Here is a 27614-nt window from a genome sequence, read left to right on the forward strand (position 1 = left end):
AATTTATAATGGTTTAGAGTCAGTGCTAAATAATATTGTGCTGCAAAGCAATTCTTTAACAAGTTCAATTATAATCTCCTTTTACAAAAGTGATCATTACAGTATTAGCAACAGTAATCCTACAAGTCACTATGTTCCATCCACATCCAGAAGGAGTTCTGCTTTTAAGATCTGGAGGTAGATTTTAACAGAAGACTAGTCATAGATTCCTGCTCAAAACTGCAGTTATTAATGCTGGGCTTTCATTGTTTGGCTTGGTATTCCAAATTAGGCTTAGAGGCACTTCTTTTCCTTTTAAAATCTATTTGGAATTACAAACTGATGTTGACTCTATTGGTAAAGAATGGAAACAAAAGATTTCCTGTTAATGAACAGGATGTTGAGAAGACCTTGACTGACTTAACTGACTTTGACAGAAAGAAGAAAAGGGAGCAGCACATAATACTTCTCATGCAAAACCTTTCTTCATGTGACTTTCAAAGTAAACCAGCGACAATTACAGATGGATCATATCATATGGTGCTAATTCAGGCAGGAAAGTGACAGTTTAAGAGCAGCATCACACAAGAAAGTATTTAGAAGCATTTTAGAAGGTGAGACAAACAGTCCCAAGTATCCTCAGAAGTAAGACTTAGTGGGGTCACAAGGTTTAGAACAAGTAGGGCAATGGAATGGAAAAGAGCAACTGCGAATTTGACGCAACTCCTCTTATGTGTTTAGACAGACTGGCCAGGCAAGGAGAAACTGGTATATACCATGAAAAGCATCAGGTTATTTTTAAAATATACAAAGACAATGTATTTACAGCAATTTGGCTGTTTTAACAATATCACCTACCTTCACTCCATGTCCAATATCATCTAGAATTGTATAATCAATAGGTTTCCTGATGTAGCGAACTGGTCGCTCCAAGTTAGCTGGTGCAATGATTTTGTGAGTTCTTGAGGTGTTTTTGTTTGTAGTCAAGATACCAATTTCTCTTCTAGCAACTTTCTCTTTGTGAATGTCCACCGTCTACAAAAGACGCAGTGTATTTACTAACAGTTGTATGCATTTGAATACAGAGGCAGTATATAAAAATAATTGAATTAGTTCCAGCGTTTCAAAGATCTCTGTATACTGTGCTAAACATATCACTACATACACTTGATTACATCATCTTTGCTCAACTTACTGTTAACTTCCTTCTCCTTTCCATTCTTAGTAGTTCCCATTAATTTACAGACACTGCTTTAATTGATTCCTTCAATTATCCTTTTTAATTTTACAGTTGCTCCCTAAGCTGCTGTTTGAAATATGCTCTAAATAGATGAAGCATAAGCCTACCGTCCCAAACCTTATGACCTGAAAACCAAACCACGAGCAGGTTTTCTCACACTGTAAAACAGTTTGCTAAGATAGGACTGGTAGGCATATCACAGAATAAAATTTTGCTCAAACTGACAAAGTATTTCAGGCATTAACTAGCACTCATTACGCAGAGATGATTAAATTTAGGTGCTCAGTATCATTCACCCACAACAAAGCCACTGGTTAAGCCCCCAGCATTCACTTAGAACATGTGAGGCCTACACCAAAAACCCCTCCCCCTCCACAATGACTACCACAGGCAAATCTCTAATGCAGGACAAAGCCCATCAAAAATTTGTTGCCTAAATACATGCACTCAAATTTTGTTTGGTCATAAGACTAGGAAAAAAGTTTACCTATCCCTTCCAGGAAAGTAAAAACTGTTATTCATGGGGCATGGAGTTGATTGCATCATTGAAAACAAAAATAATTCCTTGCTCACAAAACAGTTTTCCTTAAGGAAAATTTGCCAGAGTTGTGAATAAGCATTTTAGCTACAGGCTGAAAAAAAATAAAATACCATTAGGATTTCTAAACATTCACAGGATTTGTTACCACTTCAGTGGCGATGAATGGCACCATAAAGGCTTTTCACAGTCAGGAGACAGGATTTGTAACAACCAAGGAACATGTAAAAACTCATTTCCATAACACATTTTTTACATTTTATTCTTCTGTGGGCAAGGAGTGAGGTAGTGAGATTGGTTATGCTGTTTCACCCTTTTGGGTGTGCTGATAGCAGAACCAGCAAAACCCTGTGTTACCTTTGTGCAACCACCACAACCTTTAAAAAAAAACACATTTTTTTTAACAAAACAACACTTCCAAGAAGTTGCTTCTTCACTTTCTTTCCAGAGAAGATTTTCCACAAGTACCAGGGCATTACAAGGAATGTGAAATTACTATCTGTCAAGATTACCTAGCATTTCCCAGCCCTGTATTTTCAAGATCATGCAGTTTCACTAAAAATAAGACCTGCATACAGCTCTATCATGTACACTTCCTGCCACCTCCAGGACTAAACTACAGTTTGTACCAGAGCTCCACAGCTACTACTTAAATCTAGAAAACAGATCATTCACTGTCAAAATATGTCAGCAATCCTCTCTTTGGAAAGCTCAAGTCTTTTGAGCAACAATTTGAAGTTTAATAGAGGAAGTGACACTATCTGGGGCACATCCTCCATCACCCTCAAGGAAATCCCACCCAGATTTGGCCAGTGTATAAACACTGCAGATATTCACGGTTTGTACAAGCTTAAGAGAAACACATATATTTCAGTTACTGCTGATAAAGTTCCTTGTGATGACCAGATCTGTATACCATCCTCCAAAACAATTCTGCACATCAGATCTTTAGAGCTCTTAGAATATTGATTGTACAAGCACATTCCAGGTGAGACTATCAATGTGTACCAGTCTGCATTGTGGTAAGATTCAATATTTTATCACTTCTGTGCCACACATTTGCTTTTGCAGCACAGTTGAAGGAGGAGTCCTGGAATTAATAGCAGTCATACCAAGAGAATCCTCCTCTTGTTTGATGAGAGGTTAGAAAACACTTACTTTCTTGAAAAGATAATGGTACAAGATTGCAACAACTTGGAGGACAGTCTCACATTTAATACCCTGAAGAACTCAATCTCAGACTTCAGCTGTGAACCAGACAGATCACTAGAGAAATGTAGAAACATTACACCAACTCCTGAAGCAGGTAGACGTAGACTAGATATCAGAAAGAAATTATTTACAGTAAGGATAGCGAGACGCTGGAATCGGTTGCCTAGGGAGACTGGGGATGTCGCCTGCCTTGAGGTGCTCAAGGCCAGGCCAGAGGAGGCCTTGAGCAACCTGATCTAGCAGAAGGTATCCTGCTCATGGCCAGGGGCAGGGGGGACTAAACAACCTTTCATGTTTCTTCCAACCTAGCCATTCTACGAACCTATGAACTCGTGTTATAGTCTTTGTCTCACATGCCTCTGACACCACTTACTAGAATGTTAACCTCAGCTGTAACAGCTGCATCCCAAATGCTATATGACTTTTCATATTTGTCAAAATACTGAAATCTTATGGTCTGAACCTGGTTGTTCAAAACTAGTTTATGCCTAGGACACTACAGCCTCAGAGCCTTAATTTCAGCCAACAATCAGAAAGAAAAAAGATGACTTCTTCCTTTTTCTCCATTTCAAGCACTTAGCCTCTGCAACTTTAAAGATGTTCTTCTAACATTTTCTTATGCAATTACCTACAAATACAATGTAAGTGCAGATAGGTAATGTGCATGTTATAGTAGCAGCTGTATCTTGGCACTGTGAAAATTTATTTCCACGAATGAAAAGCGTGGGTTTCTAACTATTCCTAAGAACTGTAAGTACAATCAGTTTATTTAAGGGCTAAAATCAGTGAGGCAGTAGCAAACAACAAAGCCCATCTAACAGGAATTCTCTTTAATGATGATTCAGAACATCTCTTTTACCTCAAATAGCTACAGAATGGCTAAGAGTATAGAAAAACCACCTAATTTTGGTACATATTACTATAATTGTATTGAAAAAACTGTACTGCTAGCTGCTTTTTCCACAATATCATTTTCTTGCCTAATAGACTACTGGAGTTGTAACACCTTAAGACATCTATAAAACAGCAGAAAGGAACATTGAATATTTGATTAGTAGAGAGAGGAACAAAGCTTAACCTGCAACTAAAGAAAACCGAAACATTCATCCTCAACACACACTATTACTGACTGCAGTACTAGCATAAATCCTTTAAGTGCAGCAGAGGAATGCTTGCAAAATGTTTATTCAGCAGTTCAGAAACTTCTCTTGAGAAGTTTTTGGGCTTAGACATGGGCTGACAAAACACCTGTTGTGGGAAGTTTGTCAGCAAAAGTAGATGAGATACACTGTATCCTTCTATAACATAGAACAGTGTTTTCTAACAAGAAATTTCAATTTCCTTACAGTATTATTTTGCATTCCTCCCCCCTCCAAAGCTCCATTATCTTTGGCAAAAGCTTTTAAATGACAGGTCTTTAGCAGTTAGACTCATTATTACCACTTTCTCATATTCTTTCCAAGCTGCCTGTAATAAGCCAAGAGATAGCTTAAGTAGAGGGGTAAGGTATAAACCACTGCATTTTTTTTTCCGCCTTAGAATCTTTCTGGCCATTTTCAAATATCAAGTTTCCATATTGAATTCAGTAAAAACAGCTTCAACATTTGTAAAAATTAAAATAGAAATAATATTAAATAATTTCTGGGACTGATTTCTGCTAAAAGATAACATTATTTACCACTTCAATTTGAATTCAAGAGTTTTGAGAAATATTCTCTTCTACCTGTAAGTGAAATTCTTGAGGGATTAAGTTAGTACTTCAGCTGGTTTTGCCTGGGATAGTTAATCTTCTACACAGTAGCTACCATGGGGCTATGTTTTGGCTTCATGCTGGAAATAGCATTGATGTTTTTGTTATTACTGAGTGGTGTTTACAGAGAGCCAAAGCCCTTCCTGCTTCTCACAGGACTGGGGTGAGTAGGCTGGGGTGTATAGCAAGCTTTAAGTGTACACAGCCAGGACAGCTGAACCCAATTGAGCAAAGGCATATTCCACATAATTTCACATCACATTCAGCCATATAAAGCTGTGGGGAGGTTGGCAGGAGGGCTGCTGCTCAGGGACTGACTGGGCATCAATCATATGATGATGAGCAAACGTTTTCATTCACATCACTACTCTTTGTTAGGTTTTCTCTCTGTCATTTTCCCTTCTCATTACAATTTATTACCATGGCCATCATTATCATTATTTTAATTACTAAACTGCCTTTATCTCAACCCACAGGTTTTACTAACTTTTACCCTTCTGATTCTTTCCTCACAACCTGCTGGCAGGGGTAGTGAGCTAGTGGCTGTGTGGTGTATAGTTGCCAGCTGGGGTTAAAACCACCATTTGGAAGTCTAGATGGTAGTGAAATTTGGAAGTTATAAGTCTCTGCAAACCTTGATTACTTGCTCTTCTCAAAACACTTAAATTGATACATTTATTACAAGTCTGTCAGCCAAATAAAAATAGGTTCACCAGCTTTTAGACCAAATCAAAGTAAACCTAACTTTTAAGCCAACAGGATTTAATGACTTGAATAAAAATAGTTCCAGTAGTAATTATTTCCTTATTAGGGACACATATATAATCTGAAGAAACAAATGAATTTGAGAATTCAGTTAAAAAAGAAAGAAAAAGAAATCCTAGAAGAAAACATTGCTTAGTGTTTGTGTGCTTTAAAAAAAAAAGTTTAATTTGAAAGAATTTAAATAAATTGCAAATTACCTTGAAAACAGGGCCATTGTTTTTAAATCAGTGCCTATACAGCTTTGATGCCAGAAAGATGACATTAATTGCCTCAATTCAAGTTGCATGAATGTATGCACACAAAAGAAGGAGGTCATAATGATACAAAAATGTTGAAAAGCTACTTGCTCCATAAACAGGTAATACATACTTGGGAAAATTAGATTTGCATTACCATTTTTGAAAGAGTTTGGATTTTCTTCTAGGTTGCAAGAACAGAACAACAGAAAACGGTTACAAGACTTAGCAACGGCAGATTTAACTGAACTTCCCTGCAGAGACCAACTAGCTTACACATCTTGCTACAGTTCTCCTAAACAACAAATGCTGACTACAGAGAAGTTCAAGTCTGTGATCTATCAATACTTATTCTCATGACCAATATCATAAGAGCCAAATTCTGTAAGAGGATGAAGTAGATATCTCTATCACGCAGTGCCATTGGTGGAAAGTCACCATGATCACTCATCTTTGTGATAACATGCTTGTTTATATAATTCTTAATATTACCTTGCTAACTCAGTGTATTCTCATCACACAAACAGTAAAACCTTAAAATCTGATAGATAGATTTAAAGAATGTGGACATCAGCAACATTTCACAGCATATGCTAATTTGAAAATGAGAACCATTATTTTTTAAACAAGTATAAATATTTACATGGGTGATCTGATTTAGGATTTAAATTTTTGCTCAAATATGAAACACTGTGTATCATCTGGTTCTGGACAAGGCTCAAGAAGGCAAATAAAAATAGGTTCACCAGCTTTCAGACCAAATCAAAGTAAACCTAACTTTTAAGCCAATAGGATTTAATGGCTTGCATAAAAATAGTTCCAGTAGCAATTATTTCCTTATTCAGGACATATATATAATCTGAAGAAACAAATGATTATTAGCTTCCTTTTCAGCTCTTTGATTAGCATTTAGAAGGAAACACAGAAACTGATATAAATTCACATCCTATCAATGAACAGAGAACTAGGATATTTTATCCTCTATGTCTTCCACTTTCAGCTACACTGGAACAAAAAAAAAACCCAAACACTTTTGAAGAAAACTTTCTAATAGCCAAATTATTTTGCATCCTTCTTTTGATGTAATTTCAAATCAAAATTAAAAGCAGGTTTACAGGTCCAGGTATCATATTTTGCATTATTTTTTTTCCAAACTGAAATACCAATGCTCACTGAACAAAACATTAATGCAATACTGCACTGTGAACAGATGGTAGTTACCAACCTGTTTTCCTCTTCTACATTACTGACATCATTTCAATTCAGACTGGCTGAAATCATAATTTGGCAATGAGGCAATACGCTGTGAGGCATTTTAAGTGGTACCAGAAATGATCAAATTAACTTTACTCCCAGTATATTAAGCCTGTTCTAGGAGAAGTACAATCCAACTTCCTGAAAAGATATTACACAAAAATTATCATAAAATAAATTCCTTTTTTTTAAAGAAAAATAACCATGGAAAGTCAGACAGGTAACACAACCATCTATAACACTGGTAGCCATGGGATACAGTGCCACTCTTCAATGTACTCCATTCAAACTAATAAAGTTCCTTGGATGAACACACTTTGTGCACGTAATATCCCAAATTCTAATTATGTCTCCTCCTCTGATTATCATTTCTTCTATGAAGATTTGGGGAGTATCTTACACATAAAGGATACATACTGAAATTGAAACAACAAATCAAAAAACCTTAACTTCTTTGTTGTTGTTCAAGTGCAGTCTATGATTTTTGGCAGACACATCTTCTTTACGTGTTAGGCACTAATAATTTACTGCTTTACTTCAAATAACCAATCATTTCCTATAAATTCCAAACACAATGTAACCTAGCATCTTGATCTGCATAAATCTCAGCTTCCCACAAGAAAAATAAAAAGTATTGAAATATTGTGGCCATTTCCCCAAAAGCTACTTTACAGACACCGTGTGACAAAATGAACTTTGCACACCTATAAAATGCAAAATACAGTATATGTGTTTGTGTTGGGATATCAAATAGCTCAAACACCTATCAGCTGGTACTAGCCTGTCAAGCACATACATACACAAGCACACACAGAGGCATATACACAGGAAGCACATAGCTGAAGAAATCAAACCTAACCAGTTTATTTTTGCAGCTGCATGAGGCAACTGAGGCAATCTAATAGCATACTACAACTAGAAGGGAAAATCCTCCCCACACCTTCCCTTGTTACTGCTCTGCAATTCATATGACCCCTCAGTGAGACAATTCAACCCAACCCATTAAGATAGCATAAAACTGTTCACTTCTTTTGCTAGTTCAAACTTCTACCAGTTTAGCAATCTTTTCAGCATCAGCAAGCTAACCAATTAGCTTGATCTGCTTACTTCCTACCTTACACAACTCCTATTTTCAAATGTGTTTGTAAATGTCATGATATTCTTTATTTTAACTTACGACATTATGACGTGACACCAGAAAATCCTCACAGCCAAAATGTATTGTTCAAATAAGACACAAAGTACTCAATATGGATGTCAACCAACTCCCCAGTAACAGAAATACCAGAAGTGCTGTTTCATTGCTCCTAATTTCTCTTTTAATCCATCACCAGCACATAAATCTCCACTAAATAAACTACTCATCCTCGGAGCATTATGGTAGTCAAAATTCTCTCATCATTGCGGTGACAGGACACAGGTTCCTGATAGTAATTCAGTTTATTGCTGCTCAGAAAAACGTGTAAAAATTAGCAGGAGTTCTGCACCCATCCACAAAGGTGAAATGTTAATTTTGTCTTCTGTTCATGTCCTTACAAAGTACATTTTATTAGGAAAAGCCAGATGCAAACTGTTTTTATCATTTATGCTTCTGTCATTAGATGCCATTATTATAGCAAAAGGAAAAGTAAAAAGAAGGCAAGACATGTTTTCCAGCATCCATTTCTTAATTCTTTAAGTGTCTGTAGCCAATCAATATCAAATCACCAAACTACCAAACAGGAAATGGAAAGTTTAACCTTTCCTCTAACATAATATTCTGATTTTTCCACTAGTGACTTTTTCTGTGCTTTTCACTAGTGCAGAATGCCCCCTTCCCCAAGCAATAAATCTACCAAGGATACATTTAATCTCTTATTCTATGTAAAATGCTCACACTAACAGATACACAGTGGCTAAATGAGACCCATCCCCAGGATTAATATACAAAGAAATGAATCCTTCTGTTTTAAATGTAACGATATCTTTCATTCGCACAATGTCAGGTGAGACTTTTACTCACTCTACAATTTCAAGCATCAAGAGTGGGAAAAAGTAATCAGAAAAAATGTCTCACTTGTGAAATATGGTTGATTGAAGACTCCATGCGCCGAAGCTGGGATGCCTGGATATCCAGCATTTGCAGAACATTGTTGGCCAAAGTGTTGATCAGATAGGCTACGCTTGCTAATGACTGGGTTGTGTAGGCTTTAGTTTCTTCCAGAGCTCGCTGCTTATCTGTTGACTAAAAGCAAAAATAAAAGGTCTATTTAGTAATGTTTCTCTCACAAAGATTCTTTGCATTAACTCCTTTTGCCCATCTCTAAAGGACACAGAATTATACAAGTTAAATTAATTCTACAAAGTTACCATTTGCCATCCTCTTCTTTAATTTCAAGAAAGATAACTAACTTTGTATTCCAAGTTTCTATACTTTATGAAAGGAATTCAGCTAGTATAGAATCATAGAATCAACCAGGTTGGAAGAGATCTCCAAGATCATCCAGTTCAACCTAGCACCCAGCCCTAGCCAGTCAACTAGACCATGGCACTAAGTGCCTCAGCCAGGCTTTTCCTTAACACCTCCAGGGATGGTGACTCCACCACCTCCCTGGGCAGCCCATTCCAATGCCAATCACTCTCTCTGGGAAGAACTTCCTCCTAACATCCAGCCTATACTTTCCCTGGCACAACTTGAGACTCTGTCCCCTTGTTCTGTCGCTGCTTGCCTGGCAGAAGAGACCAACCCCACCTGGCTACAGCCTCCCTTCAGGTAGTTGTAGACAGTAATGAGGTCACCCCTGAGCCTCCTCTTCTCCAGGATAAACAACCCCAGCTCACTCAGCCTTTCCTCATAGGGTTTGTGTTCCAGGCCCCTCACCAGCTTTGTTGCCCTTCTCTGGACACCTTCCAGCACCTCAACATCTCTCTTGAATTGAGGGGCCCAGAACTGGACACAGGACTCAAGGTGTGGCCTGACCAGTGCTGAGTACAGGGGAAGAATAACCTCCCTTGTCCTACTGGCCACACTGTTCCTGATGCAGGCCAGGATGCCATTGGCTCTCTTGGCCACCTGGGCACACTGCTGCCTCATCTTCAGCCTACTATCTATCAGCACACCCAGGTCCCTTTCTCCCTGCCTGCTCTCCAGCCACTCTGTCCCCAGCCTGTAGTGCTGCTTGGGGTTGTTGTGGCCAAAGTGCAGAACTCTGCACTTGGCCTTGTTCAATCTCATCCCATTGGCCTCTGCCCACCCATCCAGCCTGTCCAGGTCCCTCTGCAGGGCTCTCCTACCTTACAACATGCCCATCTTTTCTTATATACTTACAGTGCAACATCTATACAGTATTTTAGCAATATACTTTAAAAGGACTCTAAGATACTGGTTCGCTTTTTTTGTTTGAACTCTTTAGAATTATTCTGTTTTTCTAAATTTTGTACTTGAAATAGACCTCCTAACAGTCTGCAAGTGTCTGTTAAATACCACATTCCTCACCTCTCCCAATTATTTAGACCTCATTATTACCAAAAACGGTCAATCACAGTGAATTAACTATGATTACTCCCTTAAAATGATAGCTGAATAAAAATGATAGTTGAATAAAATGTGACAGGAATAATTTTTCAGAAGTAGTCCATGTTTTCTTTTTAAATATGTGTGCTTTTTCACACTGTCAGTATTTCCTTCTGTAAAGAATTAGCGTGATCCATTCTTCTAGTAATAGAGCACTTAAAAATACTTAAGCTATTAAGCCATAAGACAGCCTCTAAAAGTTTAAAACAAACATATAATTCAAACAACATCAAAACTAATAAGCTAAGAGTCTAGTTGTCAGGGTTCTGCATTTCTCCCTGAGGAACAGTTCACATGACTAAGATCTAATTTAGTACAAAGAATACAAATTTAAGAACCAGTAAAAGATACAATTAAGGTGCCAAGAAACTTTTGCATTTCCATAGCTTTAGACTATACTGAATTTCATTTTTTGGTCATCTCTATCCACTTCAGGGTGATGGTGCTGTTTTCAAAAAAAACAGTTGTCAAATGCTCTCTATTCCCACCTGCCATTAGAATAGTATAGTTCATCGTTTTCTCTCCTTTATCTATTATTCACAGAAGACTAGCTATCAAGATTCAAGAAATGTGCTTTTACTAGAGGGGGAATATGAAATCATTCTGTATCTTTCAGCACAGGCTGAATCTGCCATCCATCTTATCCTGTGTTACTTTGGGAATCACTGAAAGTAAGCATATCTCTGTTTCAGGAAAATTATTCTTACAGCCCAAGATATTTCCTGAGGCCTTGGAGAAAGACTCTTACAAGAAGATTGCTAGGTTTTGAGGGGAAAAACAAAGGAAAAAAGACAACAAACAATACACACATGAAAATACAAGTCCAGGCATTCGGTTAAAAGCTCATATTAAAGATGTTAGAGCAACCTCTCCTCTGTTCACAAACAGCAATGGCATTTTGGTTGGTCTGTTAGCATTCTTTTTTCTTGCAAGCTACATTAGTACCACTTCCTAGTTTGCTTCTAGAAAGGAAGATGAAAGCAGCTGCTCTTCAGCCATTGAAGAGCTCCCACAACAGTGCAGAAAGGAAGGAATGCTGTCACAGTCAGAAGGCAAGCATTCTTGCCTAGCTATTTCTTTCCCACACAAAACCAGACTCAGCAGCAGAAGGAACTGAAAATTGCAAGAGACAGCTTTTCTGAGCACAGTGTGATGATGTTCACCAACACAGGACACTTCAAAAGGCTGCCTTATGTTCAGTCATGAAGAAGTTAGATAAAAGCTATCTCCCCAGACCCTGTTTAAGAACTCAAGACTTACAGGCAGTGGGATAGCATGATTTTTATTAAAAACACAAAAGCTCCAAACTCAGCTTAAGGACTTCCGAATGAAGGAATATAGAGATCTTTGTCTCTGCTCTCACACTTACAAATGCACTCTTTCTTTCCCTGTCCCTACTCATAATTTCAGTTCAGCCTGCAAGTATCACTACAGCAGGCACATGTATGACTGCACACCTTCACAGCTAGTCAAACAATTTATGAATGGCAATAATGAAAACGACCAGAAGCTTGTCATTTTTTGCTCTGCAGCTGCTGACAAACTCTGTTGATAGAAACAGAAACAGCCAATTTACATTAGCACATTCTATATACAGAATAGCTGAGTAGAAGCCACCAAACAGTTGGGTTTTTTTCATTAATAGCCAGGAAAACAATCTATCACTTTAGAAATAATGAGACTCTGCTATGGTTTTAGTGCTTAAAGATGTGCAAATGTGAGTATGTGTTCACAGCTTAGCCCTTCCACTGATGTAACCTAACAGCTAAAGTCAAGTCACCCTAATTCACACCACTTCAAACCAAGAAGGAAATGGCATCTCATGTTCAAATGCATTAAAAATATCATAAAACAACAAGTCCTGCAGAACACACTTGGAACTGTTATTGGCACAAAAATCCTTTTGATTGAGAGATCTCTTCTATGTATTTGGCTGATAAACTGAACAGCTACCATTTGTTCTATTTAAATTTACAGAGAGCCCAAAATTTTCTCAAGCAAAGCCCACTTACACTTGACATAGTAAAATTAAGGTTGGAACTTGCTCCTTGTATACTGAAAGATGAAGAATGTGTTGATTTTTCAAACTGAGTATTTGGCCCTATTATTGGCAAGCCATTTCACAAGTCTCCCCCCCCAAAAATTAATGACCTTTCAAAAGACAAAAACTTGAGTCTCATGTGTTGAACAGGAGAAATAATTCGAAATACTTAGAGCAAATCTAAAGTTTCCCTGTGGAAGTGTAATAATAATAAATGTTGGTTAAAATTCATCTTGAAATCACAAATTGTGTTCAGCACTAGTTGTGCTTAGCAAAAAAAATAAATTCTAGAGACAGAATCTTATCCTGTGTCCCTATCCATCAAGCTCCCAATGATGTCCACACTCACAATGAACATCAAATGTTATTGCTTACATCTGCTGCCATGCTCAAACCTAGCAGCAGACACCAGTATCAGAATGGTTTAGGCTGGAAGGGACCTCAAAGATCATTCAGTTCCAACCCACCACCTCAGGCAGGGACACCTCCCACTAGCCCTGAACACCTCCAGGGAGGGAGGATCCACAACCTCCCAGGGCAACCTGTTCTAGTGTCTCAACACCCTCACTGTAAAGAACTTCTATCCTGACATCTGAGTAAGTAACTATGTAACAAAAGGGATTTACGGTAATGGTAACAATTTCAAGTTGTCAGCAAACCAAATTCAAGTATAACCTTCATCCGACTAAGACCCGATAGTCTGATCTTCAGAACAACAAAATACCAACCAATATGCTTCATAACTGACTGTAAAGCAGGAAAAAACTATTTCAATAGCCATACCTACCAAAACTCTCTAGCCAAATTTGGCCCCAAACTCATAGCCTCTCTACAGTAATTTCAGTAACATATCAAATACTGTTTCAATACAGAATATTGAAAACAAGAGCAACATTCTGCTATGTTCATTATAACAAAAGGAGTCATCACCATTTATCATTACCCTTGAGTACTTGAAATCCTTCACCTGTCAGAAAGCTTTCATTCAACATGATCAACAACTGGCAGCAAGTATGTGTTCAGTGACCTGACCTAAATTAAACGCCTTTAAACAGATCGCTCAATTTTTATACAGTGGAGACCAAAACTGCATGCAGTTCTCCAGGTGCTGAGTGGGACAATAACTTCTTTATCTCCACTAGTAATGCTCTTGTAGATGTACTCAGCACCCTACTGATATTCACAGTATCACAGTATCATCAGGGTTGGAAGAGACCTCACAGATCATCAAGTCCAACCCTTTACCACAGAGCTCAAGGCTAGACCATGGCACCAAGTGCCACGTCCAATCCTGCCTTGAACAGCCCCAGGGACGGCGACTCCACCACCTCCCCGGGCAGCCCATTCCAGTGTCCAATGACTCTCTCAGTGAAGAACTTTCTCCTCACCTCAAGCCTAAATCTCCCCTGGCGCAGCCTGAGGCTGTGTCCTCTCGTTCTGGAGCTGGCCACCCGAGAGAAGAGAGCAACCTCCTCCTGGCCACAACCACCCCTCAGGTAGTTGTAGACAGCAATAAGGTCACTTCTGAGCCTCCTCTTCCCCAGGCTAAACAATCCCAGCTCCCTCAGCCTCTCCTCGTAGGGCTGTGCTCAAGGCCTCTCACCAGCCTCGTTGCCCTTCTCTGGACACGCTCAAGCATCTCAATGTCCCTCCTAAACTGGAGGGCCACTGAAATAGTAATACCATTGTGGTAGGTCTGAACAGGCCAAAATAGGCCTGAACATGTACTGGCTTGCCCAGACATGTTTTTCTGATCTCCCTCTCTGTTCTGGGGAGAAGCAACTGCAGGAAAGAGTTTGACAAAGAACCTGGAGGTTTTGAGTCTGCTTTGCCCAGACATGTTATGCTCCTGTTTACATCCTGTGGTAAACAAGATACATACACTTGGCTGGTGCCTGCCTTGTGCAAAGACTGCTTTCCCAAATTTGGGTAAAGCAAGCCTATGGCTTCACCTGATGTGGTTGAGCTTGGTTAACTGCCATTCTGATTGGCTATTCTGTGTCCACAGGCCCATTAGATCTCAGGCTACACTGATACAAGAGATGAGCAGGTAGAGACAATGTGCTTGCTTGCCTGCTTGCTGCTGTTGCCATTGTTTCTGCCTAACATGCTCTCACTTCTGCAGTGATTCTGCCATTGCCTTCTGCAGCATTATGCTATGGTAAGCTCTAAATCAGCCCTGCTGCATAAGAAGCCTGATGCTTTGTGAACTGCCTGCTTTGATCTTACCAGGAATAGGCAAAAATGCTTTCATGCAATAGGCCTGCTTAGCCAGCGTGACATTGTGCCAAGACTGCACATCTGCCATGACATCCTGAAAACCTCCAGATAAGACTGGGAAGCCCTGGAAGGGACACAGAGATTATCCAGAGGAATCAGGACCAGGTCAGAGATCATCTGCCTCTTTCCCCAGTAGCCTGTAAAACCTGGGAAGAATTACAAGCCTCACAGGCTGACAAGACATCAACAGAACTCCCTGCAAGAGTTTTGGGTACTGTCTGAAGCTGTAGCAAGCCCCACGAGTCGGGAAACAATATTCTGTAAACAATTAAAGCCTCTTATAATTCACCAGTTGCCTTTTGCCTTAAAGTAGAAAGGAGCACCTTCAGTCCATCAAGCGCTATGACTGACTGCAAGAATCTTCCAGTTCAATCAAGTTTAATGTTTGTGCTATTGCTAGTTATTTCTTAAATGTTCTAGATCCTATGCTATCATCTGTATAATGTTTTCATGTCCATTGCAAAGAATCTGGTAATGATTATTAAAATTTACTGAGTGGGTAGCAAGAGTTTTATCAAAATTAATAATCTTAATTTTGAAAAAATACCATCTTGCAATCAATTAATGCCCCTCCACTTCAAATATTTAAACATGATGGTAGAAGTTGAGGTTAAGCAGTTTTGACATGGAATAACTACACTTGAAGTTAGTCAAGAATCTAATAATCACTTCTCCAGCATATACAGCATCTTTTGTTGTTGTTCAAAACATACAATTTAATGAAACAAAATTCAGTTTTAATGTATGTGACAAAAAGTGAGTTCAACAAGCTGATGTTACTCAGTACAAAACATGCCTAACTGTGACACTGACAAAGCACACTTCAGTTTTCCTGTGAAAAATAGAAGACTGAGCTCTTACATCATCCTTTCCATTCTAACTGTTCCTGAATTCCTTGAAGATACTGAAAGCTTCATACATAATTAAATATTTTACATGTTTATTCAACTGCACAGATGGTATTTGCATAGCCCATCCAAGTGCTTTCTGAGGTCCTTTTGTAAGCTAGAAAAAATGATTGAGAAAACTGAGCATCATTAATCCAATAATTATGCCGAATTCAAGCCAGAAAGTTACATAACTGCAGTGAAAAATACAACAGCTTTCTGTTTTAGCAAACTACCTCATTAAATACTTACTTGCTAAAGAGCTTCACTTCTTCACTATCAGGACTGCTCATTCCTAGAATGAAGAATGCATACCATGCAATTCATACAGTTGGTCCATAAGAGGCAGGTGAACCAAGTATAAGAAAAGCAGAAGCTTGTTCTAAACACTGACATGTTTAGAACAGAAGGAAATGAGATCTCTTAGATCTCCTGGAAAAAAACAATGCCATAAACTAACCAACAGTATTCATACTTTTGTAAAGTGTTTCGTATCAGGTTGTTCTGTTTTTCAGACTACCAGATACTGTAAAGATGCATTACTTGTCACAAAAAATTACTTGATCATGTGTGACTTCCTAATTTTTAAGATGCAGATGCCCACGCCGGAATCGGGCTGGTGATTGGTTGTGGTCTTCGCGCCTAGGAAGCAGTACATCAACTCTTTGCCTAAGAAGGGTGTAAACATTGGCATACTTCCCACCTTGGGGTTCCCACCTTAGAGTTCTCCCCTGCCTGGATAGTTCCTGCAGAAAGAGTCCCACGGTGCTCTGAAGGACAAGCTCCTGAGGGACAGGAGTGTCCCTGCTTTGGACGGCTGCCCACCATAAGCACTGCCCTTATGCAAGGTGGACAGGCCCAACGAGCCTCAGATGTCCTTTGAAAGAGACAAGCTGACAAGCATCTGGAACACCCTTTCTCTCAGACAGCCTAACTCACCTGTCAGTAAACTTTTGGCTCAGCCTGATTAATAGTGGGGAATTCTATGTTCAGTAGCTTAGCCTTTTCCATCTCCTGACTTCTAAAATAGTGAAAGTTATCTATGGTATCCTTGTAAGATCTTCTCAATCAAACTGAATCTACTAATTAAAACTAATTTCTGTATATAGTTTTGGGGGCAGGTTTCAGGAAAATAAAATAATTCTGTTTTTACATATATTCCTGACTTAGTCACATTAATTCCCTGCCTCCACAACATACCACTACAAAATCAACATATTTGTGATCATAAGAGACTAAGCTGATACAAATGCACTAAACGAAGAACCTCAGAAACAGCAAAGATCCACAGGCTTTTACCACCTCATGTATCTGCTGTTCAACAACTCTTCATTCACCAAGGACACTTTATAGTGTGTGGAGTTTTCACTGAGTGCACAAGTGAAAATCATTGATCAATTCCCATCTGATTTTACAACTACTTAATAAAAGAAGTCACAGCATTTGCAGGTCACTTTCAGATGCAAAGTGGTTTTCATCAATTAGAACAAACCACAACCACATAGTAATTACATTCTGCTGTACAAAAAAGTTAGTTGCATCAAATATTTTCTCCTTGGCAAAATCAGATGCAAAGATCTCTCTCAAGAAATCTGATGGAATCTACAACTTCTAAGAAAGGATGTCTATTTCTGCTTCCCAAAACATTATCCAACCACAAGGGCTTACATAACATCTGAGTTACTTCCCAACTTTTCCAGTTTCTTCATTCCACTATAAATTCTCAGTTCATTGCACAGCAATGACTGAGGTCAACAAATGGCTTTAATTTAGAATGAAGGCAGAGATCTCTTGTGGCAGTAGAAGCAGGTTCTGCTACCAAGTGTCCACTGCCAAACATTACAATCTCAGCAAGAAAAGCTAAGCAGGATGCACAGCCATGGAATTCACAGCTGACAGTCTAATGTACTAATGTAATCAGACAACACAGATAGCAGGACAACTTGTAATTGCCAGTGTGCAATTGTAGCATATAAGACAAGACACCCTATTCAGGCAGCAGCTCCCAAAAAACAAGCAGGCAAGTGTTAAGACCACATCTGCATCAGTTACCACAGCTACATGAGGCTGCCACTGAGCTGTGCTGCAGTCATTCTGCTAGGCTTGAGAAAAAGAAGAAAGTGGCCCAAGGAACAAAAGCCACAGGAAAACCTTTGCTTTCTGTCTACAATTAACAATTCTGTTACTTTCACAACTCTTCCACATTGTCAAGCCAACTAACACAAGTCTATCAGTTGCTGTTCACTGTTTCTATTCCTCACATGAGCATACCCCAAAATGTTATCATTCTGGAAGCTGTATTTTAAATTAGCTACTTTGATGACTACGTCTAAAAAAACACATCTGGAGAAATAGAGGCATAGCTATCAGGTAACAGGAAACAGGAGTATGTCCTTTCCAAGGCAGAAGAGCAGAGTGAGAATTTGCATAACCATTTTTCTATTTCTAGGAAATAACCACGTTTGGATAACAAATTCCTTCACAGTGATCAGTTACCTAAATTTGAAATTGTTCTTATTTGGCACATTTTACAGCTGTTGCCAATTCAGACATGCTGAAAGGAACAAACTGTCTTCAGATACATGCCCAAAATAAAACCAACTTCTTTTATTTCACATATAAAAGTAGATAACAAGAAACCTTTATACAATACTCCTCTAGGAAGCAAAAGAACCATTGGCAGCATACTAAAACTCCTAAACCTATAGATTTATGCTCAAATTAGCAAAGCCTGTTAAAGCTGCAGTGGCAGATGATCACCTATTTCTAAAGACCTCAAATTCTCCTGGTTTTTGGTTTGTTGGGTTTTATTTTTCCCTCTCTGCTTTTAACAAGCAGGACAGCTTTCCTTTCCTACTGCAAAATGCTCTAAAGGCCAAAGTCTCTGGCTTCAGTGCTACACCACCACCCGTGCCAATTCTGTCACACAAACTGCATTACATGAACATCACAACACAAATACACTGCTGGCTGACTGAAAAATCAGAACCATCCACATAACCCACAGGACTTTCACCATGTCCTCACTGGAAGAGAGACTAGAAACAAGCAGATAACAGGTCCATTTGCTACTGATAGCCACGTTCAGCCTATTGAAAGCCGGCCTCTGCTGACAGCGGTGGTAAGACTAAGTGATAACCATCTATAACTGAACAAAAGATGAAGAGTAACTAAACAGACTGCCATGATCAACAAAAAGCAAAGGACAGATAGAAGATCTCCCTGAAAATTGCTAAGCAAAGCCAGTACCTACTTAAGAGATTTGTTGCCTATCTGCCCTAAGAGCTTTAACTGCTCACTTTTCTGCCAAAGACTGTTTTCACAACCTTTTGCTCTTGTTACCATAGTGCTGGACAACACACAATATTGGTAGAGTGAGAACAGGATTCTAGCCTCTCATACACAGACTGTTAGCCAAACTCCAGATCTCTGTTCTGCACTCCTTGAGTAACTACTGAACATTTTAGAACTATAGAAGTCATGTCCCCAGAAGAGTCTCAGTCTAATTCCCAAGGGTAAGCAGCTAGGAATAAGGGGCTTTCAGAAGTTTATGAGTTTTGCTTGTTGCTCATAACAGAGCTGCTAAGACATAAAAAAACAGAAGGTTGCAGGAGACTTTTTAAGCAGACTCAAACTTCACTATGCTGTTACAATTTAAGACTCTCAGAACATAAGCAGAAAGAAAAACATTTTCCCAGGCATTGTAATTAGTAGTTATTCTGCTTTTACCAGATTAACCAGCAGTTTTGGTCCATTTACTTCAAAACTAGAAATACACCTTCCATCAATTGCTATGTAGCTCAACCACAGCAGGCAAAGTTGCTATATTCAACCTGCAGCGTGTAACTTAACACCACAGCATCAAGTTTTCTGTAATTATTTCCAGTGAGATGTGCATTTTACACACACATTTTCCTAAGTCTGACCTACTTTCACACTAACTGCAGTGCTGCTTGCCCAGACATTGTTCCATGCAAGCAGCAATTCCATTTTTCAAAGTAATACAAAGGATATTTTACATGTGTAAAAGGATGTGCTCTTAATCTCCACACTAACTACACTGAGACTGTAATGTAGTAATCTCCCCACAAGTTAAATACTATTTGTTTCTGCAAATAAGCCAATTACTTATTTTAAAAACTAACAAGGATCACACTGAGGTATAAAAAGCAATATGCTTGGGTAAACTTTTTCTCCACATCCAATAATTCTTTTGTTTCCCAGACTGATAAACACCATGATTGCAGGTCAGAGAGTCATTTCAGAATTTCTAGTAATATGGAGAGTTTTCTGTCTGATAAGGAAAAGCCAGAAGTTGAAACTCAATCTACCAGAGTCTTCTTGCTTAGCTACAAAGGACCATGGTTCAGACCATCAAGTCAGGATGAGCCAGAAGAGACTGTATTGTTCTGAAAATTCTTTGTGAATTCTTTGCTATAGTTCTGAAAATAAATGTTTAAGACTGCTATCTTAAAACAAAGCACTGCTATTACTTGATAGCCAAAATAATAGAATTGGACACCTCCCTAAGCTCTGTGAATTCTACATGGTTTTTTCAACTTACTCAAAGCAGACTGCATACAGAATACCTTCTCCCAATTAAGAGTATAGGTTAATAAACTTAAATGAACATGACTAACCTCATAGGAATGACAGCAATACCAAACAAAAGCTTCTATTTCTAAACAGTCTAAGTTCCTTTTTTTCTAACACTTCATTGTTAGTTGAAGATATCACTTAACTATGATTTGTGCAAACATCACACAAAGTTACATTCTAAGGCTGCTGAAAAAACACAACTCGAGCAACAACCCAGTCACCATTTAGAAGCAAATCTCTTTGCAAGATCCTTGTAGAGGCAGCAGCCAAGGACATCGCTCTATCAGCATAGCTCATGAAGAATCAGGCAAGTCATTTGGGAACAAATCTAAGACAAAGCTCTTTAAACTTGAATTCTAAAATTGAAGATAAGCAGCACATACAATTGCCATGGTTTGGGAGTTCACACACACCAGATTAACCAGACTAACTCAGCCAGCTGGAAGTTATGGAATGAAGCTATACTTACAGTGTTGCACAATTTACAAGCACGTACATAGATATTTACAATCATACACAAGTTAAAAGTAATACAGAAATTCAAAATCCCTCCCAAACAGCAAGACTGCCCAGAATGCTCCCAACCAACCCTCTCCTCTTCCCCCTCCTCTCCCCTCCCACTACCAACCTCAGAAATAACCAGACAAATCTCTGTATAGCTGACGTGCTAAATCTGCAGAGATCTAAGTTGAGATGTCTAAAGACAACAAGGAGGTTAGAGGAGTAATTACTAGATCAGGTTACATAGGTTTCACGTAAAAGAGCAAAGGCAAGATGCAGCCAGACACACAGATCAAGAGAAGACATGAGAACTAAGTGAGAAGGGAGTGCCTTATCTTACATTTTGGCTACTTATGCCTCTCAGCAGAACAAATGGGTAATATAGACATCACTAGAATTTTTCTTTCCACAGCCAATGATCTAATTTCTCTCATTAAAATATTCCAGTTAGCCTTAAACCAGCACAAGAAGTATCCATACAAGTCTGTCCAGAACAAGTCAGTTATCACAAATGCTGAAAGGGTGCTTCAGAAAATGAAAGATAAACACATTCAACAAGGCCTGTAAAAAGTAGTATAGAGCCCAAAATTTAGCATCTGCCTATCTTCACATAAGTATTAATGACATTTCAGACCTCAGCTTCTACTTAACACTTTTCATTATAAAAGCACTTGCAGGAACTATCTAACATTATCAACCCAAAACATGAACATACCACAGAATCACAGAAACAGCCAGGTTGGAAAAGACTCTCAGGATCAAGTCCAAATGATAACCCTAGTCTACAAAGTTCACCCCTAAACCATATCCCCAAACATCACATCTAAATGACCTTTAAACACAGTGACTCAACCACCTCCCTGAGCAGCGATTCCAACGCTTGACCACTGTGAATTTTTTTTCCTAATGTCCAGTCTACCCTGTTTTAGCTTGAGGCCATTCCCTCTTTTTCTATCACTAATTACCTATGGGAAGAGACCAGCACCAACCTCTCCACAATGTCCTTTCAAGTATAGAGTTGTAGACTTTTTTCCTCAATCTGTCTATCTATCCATCTATCAATCACTAGTCAGATCTCTATGAGATTTGTTCAGACTGATTTCTGCACATACTGGTACTGTTCTGTCCAAGACCTGGACAAGTATTCCTTAGTCACTTCTATATCAACCATGTTTCATAGCTTTAAAAAAATGTGTCAGCTTTTTTTGCCTTCTCCAATCAATATTAATAGAGCGGGGAGCAATCGGATTGGACAGACAAGACACCATCTGTCAAACACATCTTAGCAGAAGCTAAAAATGTACTGCTCTTTTCCTCCTACAAGAGCCACATCCATTGTCATCCAATGAAACAAACTCAAAACTGTAACTATCCTCACCTAACAAAATCCCTACTAATGAACTCTTTCAGACACAATAATTTAAAAGTCAAGTTTTACACACAATTTTCAAAGAAAAGTCATATACAGATTAGAGTTGTCTCAAATAGAGCAAACACTTCCTTCCCACTATACAACCTACATTAGGCCATGAATATTGCAGGTGAAGAACAATTTTAACTCTACAGTTAAGAATTATTATGCTACTCCCTACACAAGACAAATCTCACCATATCGAACTACAGCAGCAATAACAGATAGTTTTGCATTCTGGTACCTTGCAATGGCATACACTCTCAGTCATAAAACACATCACTAAGGAGGCAAGTATTACATATATACAGTCTGGAAACCAGACTACTCAAACTGCACCAACAGTTTGCTTGCAACTTACAAGCATACCTGTGGGCATTACATTTTAATGTAGTAACTACACACATAGTTATGCTTAGATAGCCTAAAACCATTACATTGAAATTACAGAAATGAGAGGTTATAGATTTAGAATAGACATTACAAACTTAGTGAGAGAATGTTTCACTCATCAGTTTTGTGCTGCATTACAGGGTATGAATAATCCTCACCTTTGTGCTATTGTGTTTACAGTCACTAAATTTATGACACAGCATGAGTCTCAGACTTCTCTTATTCAGTTTCAGTGTTATTGTTCTGATAATTCTGAGCTCTTAGCTGTCACAAGAATAGAAACATTAGAGAAATGTAACAACAAACTACAAATGTTTCAAATGTTGAATATCTTTTCTATGTCACGTAGTTACTCTTGCCGTGCATTCTTTCATTTTTCTGATGTGAATTTATTTGGTTTTGAGCTGTTTTAACAGACAGTTACAAACATACATTTAGTCAGTTCTACTACCATCAGAAAACAAGCAAACAAACAAAAGGAGCTTTTGTCTATACCTAACGAAGCGCTGAATAAATGACCTTTTCATTTCATGGGACACACTTAAGTAACATCACCTGTCTACCTATCTATCTACAGTAATAAGGAGATTTTTCACAACATGAATGAGAGGCTCTAAGAGGCACAGAGAAAGCAGGAATTTCCAATCTACATTTTATACAAGAAATTATCTTCTTCATTTTGCAGAATGTCCCACCAACTGCATAACCTTTAATCCTCCACCTTCTTAGATAGGCAATTGGCTTTTTTGCAACACTACCATCTTCCAGTCATCTCACTCAACAGTTTGCACCTAAAACATAGGAAATGAAAGCCTTTTCTCCCTCTGCATTCAGAGGAAGACTCAATCACTAAAGGAGCATAAGACTCAATCACTAAAGGACTGGGTTCAAACATTGCCTTGAGTGCATATGAAATCCAGATCAAAAGATCCTTCTAAAAAAAACCTCCTTCCACTTCGTTTGCAAACAGAAACAGTATTTATCCTGATTTGTAAAGTATGAGACTGAAAGCATCACACAAGAGGTATGATACTTAAAATGGAAAGAATCAGGTAGAAGAAGCTGATTCCTCATAGAATCATAGAATCAACCAGGTTGGAAGAGACCTCCAAGATCATCCAGTCCAACCTATCACCCAGCCCTATCCAATCAACTAGACCATGGCACTAAGTGCCTCATCCAGTCTTTTCTTGAAGACCCCCAGGGACGGTGCCTCTCATGTTGTGATTTAGTTTGTGTAGAGGCATGTAATGAAAAGAATAGCATCTGTTTAGGTAACAAATAAACAAATGAGAAGGGAGTTCAAAAAGAATCTGAATAATCCTTACATTTCAGTTTCCACAGTTGAACATTTCTATCCCCAACAGCACATATAAAGAAAATACCATTTTCAGACTTTTGGCCCTTTAGAGCTGCTCCAGGAATTTCATTAAGTTTATTCTGGGGTAAATGAAAACTGAGGTCAAATCAGTTCATAAAATGCCACAGGAAGATTGTAATGCCTCCTTCAATTAAAAAAAAAAAAAGCAGCAAGCATTTTTGGTCCCCCTGATCACAAACAAATTGAAGTTGTATTCATATAGCAACTGCAGCAGGCCTCCAAACTGAACTTCAGATCTAAAATTCATATTTTATGTTCAGAACAACTTTCTCCCTCATGATAAAAATGCATCACACTGCTTACAGAAAGGTTCATAGAAACTGCTGCTGCTGCCATTATGCAACCTCAGGGATGGCACAGAAAAAGGAAAAAAGGCTGCTTGTTTTTAACACTTTGTTTTGGGTTGTGAGGGTGTGGGGGTTTTATGGTTTTTTTTTGCTTTTTAAAGAATTTAAATCTGAAAAGAAATAATTTCTTTAAGTATGTTTTTCTTTTAAGATACCACATTACACAAAAAATGTGATTTGAGATTTTAGACTGAATATTAAGAAGTTGTCAATGCTGTTTATAGGAGAAGCTAAATTTAGTAAAACGCAATACTTCAAGCCCTCCACAAGGGCAAAGAAATCTCTAGTTCTCTGTATCCTTAAAACAAGATACAATTGAAAAAAAGGAAATCAAATTTCATGGAAGGTGGAACAAGGAAAACCTTGGCCTTTGCTCATCATAAGAAATTAAAGGCAAAATCCCCTCCTCTTGATATTATTTCTATGCACAGCCTCTCCAGGGCACAAGCTGATTATCAGCACTGTATTTTCCCCACTTGTTCACTGAAAAAAATATTATACATAAGTGGTTAAATAATTTATACCTCTGAATTATACATCTGTTGATGAAGTGAGACAATTCATAAGACCCTGTCTTGCATAATACATATACTTCCTAAACCTAAAAGCCCACATATCATTTATAGACCTTACTTAAATGAGGGTTCTTAATATGCTAGAATTACAGTGATTTTTTTTTGTTTTCAAGGTTCTCTGCATCTGATATACCACAGACTCATGTATTCAAATCAGAAGAGCAAAAATTAGACTTCTAGCCCTCTTCCCTGCTCTAGTCAACAAAACTGGATTTACCCTATTGTATTTTTATTTAATAACAAATTGTTGACTAAAATAAAGACCAAAAATGTGACATTTACATTTTAAGCAGATCACAGCATGACAGCGATCAACAGAACAATAAAACAGTAGTTCTATTAATGCATCCCATCACACTGAGAGAAGTGTCCTCAGTTTGCAAAGATTTTAAATTTATGCTTACCACCACCAATATAAGACAAGTGTAACAGAGAATCAAAGCTTACAGATAATTGTTTTCCTTCTGATTGATACAGATGCACATATAGTCAAAGTAATTTCTTCTTCCTTTTAAAGGACTGCTTTTGTAGCAACAACAACAACAAAAAAAAAGCCACTGAAACAATATCCTCACTAGCCTAGGCTAACTGCACACTAATTCTCTCATTCAAGCTGGCTTTTTTGAGCTCCTGTACATTCATTTTGCCCCTTCTGAGACAGTTAACTCCACAGGCATCATTTTCCTAAGCACACAAATACAAACAGACCTCAATCTTCCAAGACTACTTCTGAGATCACCAACAGCTGGATAAAGTAAGAAAACTGAGATGTCAGAAAACACTGCACACTGATTTATCATAAAGAATAAATAAACCCAATACTGTAGTTTTAATGGATTTACTTAGTTCTATTGTAGTTTCAATGTTTTATTGCATTTACTCACCATTCTCCAGTTATTAGCCACTGTGGGAAAATGCAAACAATTTCACTATCATTTCAGCACTTACATACTCCACCATCAAAAAAATTGTTTTTAATCTTTATTCCTCTTTCCCACAAGTCAAATTTATCTAGATCTTACTTGACATGAGCAACTTGACGCTATAATTCTAGGCTAGGAAAGCCAAATCAACACCAATTTGTGTAGTAAACATTTCAAAGAATACAGGTCATATGATATTAAATAGAAGCAATATCCACAGTAATCTAGCAAAATGGGTTACAATGGACAATACAAAACACCTCATATAACGGGCATAAAAATCCATCATGGATAAATTCAGAACAAATATAAGGCAAAAAGCTCTGAAACAAAAAAGACTGGAGGTCTCAGGGATGGGGCCAGGCCAGCAACTGGACAAATGGCAACAGGTACAAACTGGAACACAGGAGGTTTTGCTTGAAGTTAAGAAGAAACTACTTTGAGTATAACAAAGCACTGGAACAGGCTTCCCAGAGAGGTTGTGCAGTCTCCAGAGACTTTCAAAACCCACCTGGATGCATTCCTGTGCAACTTGCTCTAGGCATACCTAACGTCAGCAGATGGGTTGGACTAGATAATGTCCAGAGGTCTGTTCCAACCCTTACCATTCTATGATATTCTTACTATTCAAAATGTCTGGTCTTTTTTAGAATCTGCCTAAACCAGATGGTAATGCATTTGACAAAGACAAAACTGCTCTCTGCCCTCCACTGCTGGAAAAACTGGGTCAGCCTTCTGAAACCTCAATCCCATCAGTGAAACTTTTCATTTAACACTGGCAAGCAAGCCATGGTCATGGTTTTCAAATATCTCCCTCATAAGCCCTTATTTTTTATTCTTTGTACCTACAATAGAAAGCTCTTCTTCAACTCTAAAATAAAAATTTAAGCTCAGTGAACCTATTTGTATTAATACTAAATAAAAACCCAAACGACCTCAAGAAAAATTCTTGCAAGGTTTATCCTAATTCTTTACCAAAAATGATCACTAAAAAGAATAATGAAAATAACATCTGCTTTTTAACAATGTTTATCAACCTCACAATAATTTGCCCATAAAGTACTTCCCATAAAATGTCATAAAAGTATAATCAGTTTGGTTTATTACTTACTTCCAACAAAATTCTGTCTGATAGGTATACAAACATAAAAGAACACCAGTTCACAATCAGCTCTTCTGAAGTTCATTTATTTGTACATGTAAATAGAAATGTTAAAATTTAAAAGAATAAAAACATTTTGATAAGGATAGCACGCAGCAAAGTTGAAATAACCTTCTTCAAACAAATACATATCAGGCATCCCTATAAGCTGTGAACAATATTAGCTGAAATAGCAATTTAATAGACATGATCCGATCATCTAAAAGCAGTTGTTAAATCCTAGTATTATTTGCAGTATAAATCAATGCTGACAAAAAACCAGTCAGCTCAAAAACAGATAAAATATGCTAAAGCTATTTAAAAAAATGTGAGAGAGTTCATATATACTAAATGAGTAATTTCACAACAAAGTTTCCAAATACCATAATAAAAAAAAAAAAAAATCACATTTGCCTACAGGAGCTTTGAAGTTGAAGAAAAAAAACATCTAATTTAGGAGTTCTGCACAAAACTAGCTTTGTCTATGTGTATGACCATCATACAAGCTACCAAAATTGCAATCAGGCAGTATTTGTTCCTCATTCTGCAATTCACTGAGCACAAAACTCCAAACCAGGAATGCTATGCCAATAATAACAAATTAAGCA

At 38.0% G+C, this 27614-nt stretch overlaps 1 protein-coding gene across 23 annotated transcripts in view; it reads right to left on the reverse strand.

Annotated features, from left to right (window-relative positions):
• The window catches only part of ABI2 (abl interactor 2), a 70709-nt gene that overhangs the window by 32530 nt on the left and 10565 nt on the right, over window positions 1-27614 (reverse strand). For 14 of the 23 annotated variants that reach the window (XM_064161368.1, XM_064161424.1, XM_064161377.1 and 11 more), the window contains exons 2-3: window positions 9031-9198; window positions 838-1014 (exon numbers count right to left, since the gene is read on the reverse strand). In XM_064161368.1, the coding sequence (XP_064017438.1) occupies window positions 838-1014; window positions 9031-9198 (345 nt within the window). Of the gene's footprint in view, window positions 1-837; window positions 1015-2360; window positions 2400-4239; window positions 4268-9030; window positions 9199-27614 lie in introns of those variants that run through there. The other 9 variants (XM_064161483.1, XM_064161470.1, XM_064161474.1 and 6 more) reach the window with 2 other exon arrangements.

Source organism: Pogoniulus pusillus, chromosome 2, assembly GCF_015220805.1.
Source record: "Pogoniulus pusillus isolate bPogPus1 chromosome 2, bPogPus1.pri, whole genome shotgun sequence".
NCBI lineage: Eukaryota > Metazoa > Chordata > Aves > Piciformes > Lybiidae > Pogoniulus > Pogoniulus pusillus.